At 32.8% G+C, this 12,287-nt stretch overlaps 1 protein-coding gene across 2 annotated transcripts in view; it reads left to right on the top strand.

Annotated features, from left to right (window-relative positions):
• Nucleotides 1-6,125, top strand: part of LOC127734754 (thrombospondin type-1 domain-containing protein 4-like) — a 57,324-nt gene extending 51,199 nt beyond the window's left edge. For both annotated transcript variants that reach the window (XM_052244759.1, XM_052244760.1), the window contains exons 13-16: nucleotides 257-421; nucleotides 1,030-1,212; nucleotides 1,568-1,721; nucleotides 4,280-6,125. In XM_052244759.1, coding sequence (XP_052100719.1) covers nucleotides 257-421; nucleotides 1,030-1,212; nucleotides 1,568-1,721; nucleotides 4,280-4,389 — 612 coding nt within the window. In that variant the 3' untranslated portion in view covers nucleotides 4,390-6,125. The remainder of the gene's footprint in view (nucleotides 1-256; nucleotides 422-1,029; nucleotides 1,213-1,567; nucleotides 1,722-4,279) is intronic.
• The last annotated feature ends 6,162 nt before the right edge of the window (nucleotides 6,126-12,287 follow it).

Genomic DNA, 12,287 nt, shown 5'->3' on the forward strand with positions numbered 1-12,287 from the left:
TCAAATTATTACAAAGTTAAGTATTTTGTTTTTAATTTACTTTGCATAGAGACAACATTAGTATGATTCAACGGCTCATGCTTATGTAGCCTCTAGTTTCTTTAACTTTGAATTGTCTAGATAATATGGATAGTCATATTAAACCAAATATATTAACATATATTAAATGACTAATGTTTAGTTATTTAAAAAGACAATTGACTGATTAATGTTGACTATCTGAACTGTATTATTATTTGAACTTTCACCCCTTCAGTGCCCAGTATCATGTGGAATAAGTAAGCAGAGACGCAGGGTTGTATGTGTCAGTGAAAATCCATCCGGTCCGGACTGTGAAGAGGACAGGAAACCAGAAGGTGAACGTGAATGCAGAGCACGGCAGAACTGTAATGGTTATTGGTTTAGTGGTCCTTGGCAACAGGTTTGTTTTGTTCCTACAGAATTGCAATAACTACAGGTTCGGTTATTTTCATCTATATTTGATGACAAGAATAAATGTTCATGTGCTGCTTTCTGGTCGAATCTTTAGCAAATACTCTTTTGTACTTGTATTTATTTTTCATTATCTTCCGTTCCGGTTTTCTATTACTTATGGTAATATGGAGTCTATCTAGAGTAGAACTTTTAATATTCAAATAAACATATATGGCATATTTTCAATGCATAAAGCATTTCTAGAATTACCATCACTTCCAAGACCAAACTTTTGGGAAGTCATAATATGTTTGTGAGCACTATAATCAGAATGGAAAACGCAGACCATTTGAAAACTTTGGTCTTTGGTGGATACTTGTCTCTTGACAATCATACCACACCACCTTAAAACTTTTATAGCTAGGTATACTTCGCCTTGGGTCTTGGGGAGTTGCAACCTTAGTTCAGTAACAACCAAAACGCATTTCATGTTTAATCTTTTTTATGTTCTGGCGTACATAGTCAAGTTATATTTGGTGTTTAACATCAAAAATGGTGTATATGACTTATTTCGGTATAAAAAAAAACTTCATCTGTTTTTTTTTTATATTTTAGTGTAATTCCACATGTGGTGAGGGAACTAGGAGCCGTCAGGTACTATGTTTACGAGAAAATGGAAATACAGCTTATGAAGTTATACCAAATGATTATTGCGATATGGAAGAGAGACCTGTCGAACATGAACTATGCAAATCTTCATCTTGTCCGCCAGAGTGGTTCATGACTGAATGGAGCCAGGTATATAATGTTCTAGTATAAATCCTGCATGCATATGCATGTGTTGTATTGATTTCACTTAATGGTAACACATTCCTATGAAGGGATTTTTCATGACTTAATACTTACGGACATATTTTTTTTCATAGTTTTAGCAATGATTACAGAGAAAAATATCAGATTTAATATAAAAAAAATGCTAAAATAATTTTTATATTTATCATGTTTATAGTAACAAATGAAATGGAAAAAAATCATTTTTGACTTTTATGTAAATAGGTATTTGTTTTAACACACAAAATGTATGACTATTTCGTCGTAATGATAAAAGAAAATTTACAGAATTAACATTAAAATTGACATTATTCTTTTGAAGTGTTCTGTAACCTGTGGCAAAGGAGAAAGATCGCGTGACGTGTTGTGTATTGACACAGATAACCGTGAGGTGAATGCCTGTGATATTACCAGCAAACCAAGAAGCTCAGAGGAATGTGGAGCTAATCCTTGTAATAGTTATACAGATCCTTCTGGTGAGTAACATATATTTAATTGAACGGATGCCACACGTGAAGCAGAAGATCTGCTTACCTTTCCGGGGCACATGAGATCACACCCGGTTTTTGGTGGGGTTCGTGTGCTTAGTCTTTAGTTTTCTATGTTGTGTTTTGTGTATTGATTTTCGTTTTTTGTCATGGCATTGTCATTTTGTTTTCGATTTATGAGTTTGAAAATCCCTTTGATATCTTTCGCTTCTCTTTCATACAATACAGACTAATAATTCTGATACAATTGGTGTACAAATAACACCAATCCCATCAATGAGTACCAAATAAAAGAAATGTCCCGTCCCGCTATAGAGATGATGTACTCTCCCTAAATGATTCATGTCGACTATGTTGATCGTATTTATCACATCGAACTTGAAAAAAGGATAACACAGTTACAGTTAAATATGCCTCGTATCTTGATAGACATCTAGAAATTGACAACGATGTTGGATACATCTAGAAATTGACAACGATGTTAGATACATCTAGAAATTGACTATGAGGGTAGATTGAGAACAAAACTTTACGACAAAACTTTAAGGATGAGTTCAGCTTTCCAATTGAAAAGTTCCCATATCTATGTAGCTACATTCCAGCAGCGCCTGCAAATTGAGTATGAATCTCCAAGTAGATACGATAATAAAGAGCTTATATTTCCTATTATGATTTTCTTGAAATGACGGGTGTCAATATTGCAGCATCATCTGATTGCCGTTCTCGGCTTTTTGAGATCATCGCAGTTTTGGTGGTGTTTGTGTTGATCGGTCTTAGTTTTCTAATTAGTGTTTTGTGAACATAGTCTTTTCGTTTTTTTTTTTGTTTTTTTTTTTTGGGGGGGGGGGTCTTTTGCGTTGTTACTTTCTCTAGATTTATAATTTTTGAATATCCCCTGGTATTTTCCGCCTCTTTCTTTTTTTTTCTAAATTTCTAAATTTTTCAACGAAAAATTTTCTAGTGACATTTTCAATTTTAAATGATTACACTGCACGATTTCATTGTGTAGGAATGTCAATGCACATTAAATAAATCCATTTTCAGTTGCCCGAATTAATACCAAAAAATAGATAAATACAAAAGTATTTTCCTGAGAAAAATTGAGAGACAATGTTTTGCAACAATTTAAACCTAATAAAACTTATATCACACTCTACAAAAGGATATATCATGATCCGGTGCATAGACACTATCCTTGTAGTACATTGTATATACCGTATAAAATCTATGCATTTCCTTTATTGGGAACTAATAAGACAATAATAGATAAATAACTGAGAATCTAATAAAGATTAATGCGGAAACTACTGGCTTTGGCTGTATTATATGTTATCGGTGACAGGAAACATTATTACAAAAGAACAATGGTAAAAAACCAATCAACAGATGATTTTACCATTTTTTCACCGAATTGAAAAATTGAAGATTTTAAATGGTAATCAGTACACAACATGGAAGTAAGACAAACTAAGGCAAAACAGGAAGTGAACACAAAACTATAGGTTCAGAAACGAGAAAAAAATCACTTGAACCGAGATACCCTGGAAATAGACAATTGATTAATAGATTGTTTTTTGTTTTGTTTTACGATCAGTGGCAAATAGATATATTTCTAACATATTAAGGACAATGAATATACATCCAATATGTGAATTCTGCAAAGAGGGTCGACTTGGTTAAAGGTTTGATTTGTTTACTGTTACTTTAAAATACGGGTATGTCGATAGGAAAAAATATTTTGATTTGTAATAGGCAACCTACGCACCCCTGAAAGAGAGAATGCAATGGGTTCTTTAACGTATAGAGAGTGTATCGCCGGATTCAATGTGTTTATTCAAGCCAGAGAAGGCTTATATCGGGTCCTCAATGCTCTCAAACTTCGTACTTTATTTGGCCTTTTTAACTCTTTTGATTCGAGCGTCACTGATGAGTCTTTTGTAGACGAAACGCGCTCTGGCGTACAAAATTTTAATCATGGTATCTATGATGAGTTTATTTGCAGAAAGGACGATTAAGTGAAATTTCAGTCAGTGTTTCTCCATTGACACCTTTATAACATACATTCTCAAATTTTCCGTAGAGTAATTAAACAAATTTCACATCTTCAAGTGTCAATTCCCTCGGGCATATTTTACCTTTGATGATTCTTTTACAGCCCCTTTTGGCCATATAAAACCTGAAGTATTATGAAATCATTGGCTTTCATTTTTTTAAATTTTTTTTGTGGTTTTGAGCATTCCTTGTGAAGGTAAATCCAGAAAATAAAGCAACAGGGTTTTTTTTATCTTTTGTTGTCATTCATAAACGTGAATACATATAAAATATATGCCGAATTATAAAACAGACAAACACATGAATAAATGTGCCAAAATCGCATGCATTTAAAACAAGTGAGACAAGGTGAGTTGCCAGGACAATGGTATATATACCTTGCTTTGATTACATCATTCGTCATGTAATTCCATAATTATACTATGTATCAAGTGTCACAGTCAGATATATGATAAAACATGTTTTATACTAGAAAAAAGTATTTTGTTTTACAGAAAGATGTGAAGATACATATCCAAACTGCCCATTAGTTATTCAAGCAGGAATGTGTAAGCATAAAGGTTACAGGGCAGTCTGCTGTCAATCGTGTCTGTCACAAGCTTGAATAGACATAATACTGCCTTGATTTAGATATGGTCACCTGAAATCTATAAACAATTGTTTAAAATATGAAAACGGGTAAAAGACTAAATGGAATTTATAATGATACAACATGTGTTGATCTATTGATTAGCTGAAATGGAACAGTTTTATTTGATATTTGTTTATTTAAATGTATTTAATGTTTAATATTATTGCCAAAAATAACTGACCGTTGGTCATTGATGAAATGTTGTATAAAATAATGATATGTGATGTAAGTATTAAATGATAGAAAGAGAGAAACGTTATATAGTGGAAGTGAACGTGACAAACTTTGCATTAAGAAAAAAGACACGAACACGTTCAAACACCCAAACATAATCATATTTAAATGCAAGCAGCATTCCTTATTTATGCTTCATTCAAATTTACTAAAGCGCCTATTATTTCAAATATCTTAAGAATTAGTTAAGTACCTGCCAATGCTCAACTCTCTTTGCAAACAAAATTAAGGGATTTCATATTTTATTGATTATATATATCTTTTTTTCTCTTTTACAATTCATTTGAAATGTATATCTATGAAATGATAAATTTTAATGTTATATTTTCATGCTGTAAAAGTTTATACCTTTATTTATGTCTCACAACGAAGTCTTAAAACATACATTTGATATTTGAGTTTCTTTAAAATTTAAATTACAGGACTTGAAACGTGCGGCTTTTTTAATCTAAAATTACTGTTCAATATTAAAAAAGAGGCGTTAGATACCAAGGGAACATTCAAAACTTTGAAGTCGAGATAGTCGGACAACGTAATGGCAAAAAACGACGAAACAAAAACAAACAATTCCGTTGGGCTGTTTTCTGCTCTTTTGTCGGGTTGTTGTCTCTTTGACACATTCCCCGTTTCCATTCTCAATTTTATGTTAAAAAAACACTTCATAAAAAACTAAAGAGTGAGCAACACGACCTACCAAAATTGGGGTGATCGCAGATGCTCAGATAGAGAAAGCAGATCATGCTCCACTAGTGGCGAACGTTGTTTCAATCATGGTAAGTACAAATTCTGCGAAAAATCTCTTTCGATGAGGAAAAAAAAGAACGGGATTGTGAATACAAAAATTTGAACATATCCGTGGTCATTTGTGACACCGATATTTCATAACGGTACTCAAACTCGTGATGGCTTTTGTATGTGTAATGTGTGTTAACTTTTTGGTATTACTTTTTTAAATGGGATTATCAACCTATGAGTCTCTTCACCGAATTAAAAAAATTATGTTAAAAAAGGGAACATCATCTTTGGTGTATGTAGATCAGATATGACAAAATATATTGTTCTATCGATTAAAATATGCCAGATCTGCAGATAAAATATTCTGTAATATGACTTTATGATGTCTGTTAGTAACTATATTTCACTTTTTGCTACTGATTTAAATATGCAAGATCTGCAGATAAAATATTCTGTAATATGACTTTATGCTGTCTGTTAGTAACTATATTTCATTTTTTGCTACTGATTGAAATATGCAAGATCTGCTGATAAAAGATTCTGTTATATGACTTTATGTTGTCTGTTAGTAAATATATTTCACATGTTGCTATTGAATATGAATATAACGGTGCCACATTTAGTTATGAAACTCATCCTTTGCCATTTGTATATGTTTTATTTGCATGTTAATGTCGTTAATGTATTGTACATAATGTAAGACATTGCTTTGTCATCAATAAACTTAACGTGTATATGTCTTTTTGGTTATTTTACTCATTTTAGGTCACGGTCTCATTCAGATATACCCGACATCTTCTTTTGTTCAGATTAAATTACAATAATTATATATATTATATCCAACGCAATCATAGGTTTGAATGTTGTTTTCAATTTAGACTTGTATATATATATATATATATATATATATTGATCATATGGGAAATACAATTCTCTGTATTCAGCAAGAGTTATTTCCCATTTGTCATGATAATATTGTTTGTGCAATTTGTATCGGATATGTAATATAAAATTTGATAAGTTAGTGGTAACAGTAGTTTACATATGTTCAAATCTCGCGAAACCACTAGAAATATACAAATCAAGATCAAAAGTTAATTTCTAACGGACCGGAACGTAGTGCATCTTTAGGATAAACGTCTCCTGCTTTACATGCAGATATACACGTAGTAGAAATATCATAATAGGGAATAGGACATAATCGACAATTTCACAGATCAGACGACTATTCTGGTATGTTGAGATCTAAGACCGCGAAAATATGTTGCTTGTGAGTTGAAACACAGACACATCGTATCGGTAAATAAATACGTGATAATGACCGCTATACGTATGTCAATTTAAGTCGTTCTTTCTCATAAACCAGCTAGAGTAGTTTTCTTGTCAGGACAAAACCCATGTTAAAAAAAACCTCTATTATGTGAACATACACGCCCCTAATTGTCAATTGAGATATGTGATACGATGGGGCAGAGGGTATATTACTGCTGAGAAATGGGAAGTTGACAATGGGAAAGCTAAAATCGCCATGTTTGTCATTGATCTTAGTTTAAATTCGTCCATCTGTGTCAATATCAAACAAAAGATCCAGATATGAAGCAGGACCCGTATGCATGAAGCTAAATTAGTTACGATTTTTAATAGTAAAATAATAACATTAACGGTACAAAACTTGCTGCACCAGATCCGCATTTCGACAATAAATGTCATTACAAATTTAGAAAAGGAAATACACAAGTGATATGCCTTAAACATCTTAAGCTTAGTATTTCTCAGTTCTTAGAAGAAAGGCTAATTTCCCCTGAATATGTTGAACTAACTGGGACCGTGCATTATCATAATTGGTAAGATATACTTCTATTTGACCCAGTGTCAAAACTTTATAAAATTATAAAGGAAATGCAATTCATTACATGCAATAGAATTTTGGTGTTTGCCCATCACGACAATTATTTGATAATTACTCAAAAATTGTCAAAATGTATTTAGTTGCAGTTTTGAGTCATCTGTAGGTATTTTCAACTTGGTAAAATCTTATGAATTACGCCGAAATGTTGTGAAAACAATAAGGTATACAGTGATTGGGGTACTTTTTGAAAATTGTCCTAGTGTGAATTAAATTTATGGACAATTGTTTCTACTATTTTTTTTTATTATTTAAGTAAACAGTTTGTTTATTAAGAGAAGTAAAAAGATGTTTGAAATAAATTATTTAAAAACGTTATTTTTTCCTGATTGTTATTGAAACAATGTTTTGTTTTTGAGGGTTTTAAAACTTGTGTCTGTCCGAGGTGAAAAAAAACCCACGCCCCTTCAACCCCAAACACTCACGAAAGAGGAACAGATAGTCCTTAGAGATAGAAAAACCCTGATTGATAGATACGGTGGAATTATTTTACGAAGTTAAAATTTTACTTACGTCTACATTCTTAAACTTGCTCATTTGCTTCATGTTCAAGATGATTAAGAGTATTCAATATATCACAATTTTGTGATTACTTCACAGGTAAAATGTGTGTTTGCTATCTAAAACTAGAGGCTCTAAAGAGCATGTGTGGCTCACCTGGATCCAAGTGCGTCTTCAACAATTGCAACTATTCATCATTGTTTTCTATAAAATAATTCATGAATAGAATGTCTTTTCTCATTGTCTTGTATTGCTGATCATTTTCTGTTTAGTTTTTTTGTCTGCTTTAGTTTTTCATAAGCTCAAAAATGGGTAAAAAATATCATTCAAAGGCAGATACTCCTATAAGAAGGGGACTTACAATTTTGGTTTTGTTGACTTTTTGATTATCGTGTGTTGCTGATCATTTGTACTTTACAGTTTTTCTATATATTCTATTCTTTGCCAAAACACAAAAAAAAAAGCGTTAGCAACCTGGAAATTGCAGTCTTAATCATTGAAATATTGAACATACGTAAGAATGCATGCTTACACTTAAGCCTTTCTTTTTTTATTAAAATGCAATTTTTCACGATAAATAGCTACGATTTCCACTAAATTCACACGAAAATAAAAAATGTTTCTTTCCATAGGGTGTTCAAATCTCGTTTACCAATTCATTAATATACAAACAGAAAAAAAAACAATTGACGGATTGATAAAGAGCGAGACTTGGTGCGTCAATAGGATCAGCGTCAAAACGTCACAATAGAGAAAAAGACACAATCATCAAGTTTACACATCAGACTACTATGGTAGTATCTAAAAGATCTAAGCAGCAGAATTTTGTCTTTCATGACTTGTGACACCGAAACATCGTATTAGTCAACCAAATAGTGATGGTACCCTTAATTTTGTGTAGTGTTAATTTTTACTCGTTTTTGCTCATTTTCCCGAATGAACACTCTTTGTAAAAGAGCACAACAATATTTATAAAGTCCGTGCAATGTGAATAAGGAAGCACGAAGCTATCAATTTAGATTCAACTTAACGTCAGAGGGTACTTGTCTACTGAAAAATGGGAAGTTGCCAATGAAGAAATCGTCACGTTTATCGTTGATCCATTTTTAAAGTTCAAAATTTTAGTTTGAGTCGAATATTGATACATACAAACATAGAAAAATAGAGAGCGTTTAGAGAATGTGTCCATACATGTCTATTTATAAAAAAAAAATCCAGATATACATAAGCCTAGTTTCAGTGGTACTCTAAATGTCAAGTTATATAGGATATATGAGATGCAAGCAATCGCTGAAAAGTGGATCATTGAAAAACGTATTATTCAAATTGCAATGAAATCAATTAAATCTCAAATGTCACATTTTTGGATAATAAAACATTCAAGTCTTAGAAAAACTCATCATTGATCCTGTAGTAATCTCAGTGGACAGTACGGATAGTTCAACCTTATACACAAAACAAAGACATAATCTGAACAAAACAAAACTTGGTAAACTATATGGCAGTGCTTCGGACTGACATAATTTGGAAGATACATTTGAAAATATCCCGATGAAAAATTTAGAAATTGTTTTTAAAAAACTTAGATTCCAACTTACTTAGGCTTATTTCATCTTTGGCTATTCGTTTAAGGCCAATTTCGGTCATATGGCTAATGTTGTATCCAAGGAGTTCACATTTGAGGTTTTCAACATTTGTGCCTGAGCGATCCTGGTGATAGAGCTGTGAATGGCTTAAAGACTTACTAACAATAACTGTCAGATTAGCGTGGCTTCAAATAACTTAATGCTTCGTGCAGAAGCTGTGGAACAAACGTCCAATATAGACCATTAGAATAGGAAGTCCCGAATTGGAAGAAATCACTTCCTGCTTAGAGACATGCTTCTCCTAAAGTTAAGAGCAGCTCTGAATTTCACTAAAAAGATAAATCCAGAAAAGCTGTTCGAATGCCCCAAATATATGAAATATTAGTTTCAAATTACAACCAATGGTTCGATGCCACTGCTTGTAAACGTTTCGTCCCGATGTAATCACTAGCCTAGAACTTAGCACTCATGTGCTGATATGAAGTATCCCTGATACGGTCATTTTCGTAAATGAAAATAACACTTTATATATAACTTGCGTCCGAAGCACTTTTCTGGATTTACCTTCATCGGGAACGGTAAAAGCAAAAATTTTAATGCTAAGGATGTATAAGTCCTTGAAAACTTGAGGAGCTGATTGACATAAAAGGACCACAAAATAATTTCCTTCCATCTAAGATCTACTTGGCCCGAGGGAACCTTAGTATCTTTATAATTTATATATTTTTAGTGGACAATTGAAAAAGTGGGTATGTTATAAATCATGTCAGCACCGAAGCACTGACTATTGATCCGATGATACCCTCGGAGACCTCCAACCCACCCGAAGATGTATCAAAACAGTCCAAATAAATGAAAATGACACTTTTAAACACTTTAAGCCCCAAACAACTTGTGTGTAAATCACATTACATAAACTGCTTGATAAATGAATTAGGTATTGACAATTCTTTTGGAAACTCAACATATACCCCATGACACTTATCAATGAGGAAATCCTGGATAATCATAGGTCTGGTCTATGTTCCTTCTGAATTTCAACCAAAGATGACGAACTGAATCTTCCATCACTGTATTGGATACCTGAACTACATAAGTGTCCTTACAAACAACTTTATAGTGCTGGGTCTTCCAAGTGCTCCACGAAACCTCTTTCTAAATAATTAACATCAATTTTATCAGCAATCAAAGCCGGGCTTCAAAGTTATTGCGAAACTATCTATTCTAGAGGTGGCGTGAATCACATGTGGATACTAAAAAATTCCAAAGATCGTTTAGAGAACATACAATCTAAGACTCTTTCATCTTGCAATAGTATTAAAATATTTGACTTTTCTACACTTTACACAAGTATTCCCCATTCTAAACTAAAAGATAAATGGAAAGAGTTGGTCCTGCTTTGTTTCATAAAAAAAATGACCAACGTTGATAAAAGTATTTTGTCTTAGAGAGGGATAAATCCTACTTTGTAAAAAATCACTCTGATTCAAACAAAAAATTCTCTGAAACTGACAATATGAAGATGCTTGTTTTCTTGATTGACAACATATTTGTTACGTTTGGAAGACGTGTTTTTCAACAAACAATCGGCATTCCCATGGAAACCAACTGTGTCCCTCTTCTTGCCGACTTGTTCCTTTATTCATACGAGGCTGACTTCATACAGGAACTTCTTAGAAAGAAAGAAAAGAAGTTAGCAGTATCCTTTAACTTTACTTTCCGCTATATAGATGATGTTCTCTCACTAAATAGTTCAAAATTGATTTCAGCTTCCCAATTGTAAACTTTTCATTTCTATGAAGCAACATTCCAGCAGCGCCTGCATACTGTAACGTTCCGGGGTTTTTCGAGTCAGGAGACCCGACATTACTTATGTGGGCCTCCGGTGAAGGAAGTAATAATAAAAATCATTTTTGGAGGTTTATATAAATTATATAATTTTCTGCGTCAGTATTTATATAGTATGCAATGCATGTACATCAAATACAATGGTTCATAAAACACATACAAAGAGATATATATTATAATCATGATAACAAATATAGGTGCATTTGTCCCTAAAGGCTTAATAGAAGTTCCTACTAGCGCTCGGTGCAGGAAAATCTAGTTGATGCACAGAGAATAACTTGGGACCCTGCTTTGTGTAACACATGTACAACAAATACAATGGTTCATAAAACACATACAAAGAGATATATATTATAATAGATATAGGTGCATGTGTCCCTAAAGGCTTGATAGAAGTTCCCACTAGCACTCGGTGCAGGAAAATCTAGTTGGTGCACAGAGAATAGTTTTGGACCCTGCTTTGTGTAATACATGTACAACAAATACAATGGTTCATAAAACACATACAAAGAGATATATATTATAATAGATATAGGTGCATGTATCCCTAAAGGTTTGATAGAAGTTCCTACTAGCACTCGGTGCAGGAAAATCTAGTTGGTGCACAGAGAATAAATTGGGACCCTGCTTTGGGTAATACATGTACAACAAATACAATGGTTCATAAAAACATACAAAGAGATATATATTATAATAGATATAGGTGCATGTGTCCCGAAAGGCTTAATAGAAGTTCATACTAGCACTCGGTGCAGTAAAATCTAGTTGGTGCACAGAGAATAATTTGGGATCCTGGTTGGTGCAAGTTAGTTGACCTCATAATTTAATAATTTGATAAGTTTAAAAAAAGGACTAATAAATAAATATTATTAGCTTTCTCTTGAATTTGAATACTTTTTCACCAAGTACTAGCCAAAATAAATACCGAATACGCAGCTTTGTGCGTTACGGCAGACGACGGAGTTTTAGGGTAGCCTCCGATTGATAATTTAAATATTTTTATAAAGTCTCGGAATAGACATTTACCAATTTCTGTCCAAAACTTATATGTTTTTATGTCA

Source organism: Mytilus californianus, unplaced genomic scaffold, assembly GCF_021869535.1.
Source record: "Mytilus californianus isolate M0D057914Y unplaced genomic scaffold, xbMytCali1.0.p SCAF_3, whole genome shotgun sequence".
In the NCBI taxonomy this organism is placed as follows: domain Eukaryota; kingdom Metazoa; phylum Mollusca; class Bivalvia; order Mytilida; family Mytilidae; genus Mytilus; species Mytilus californianus.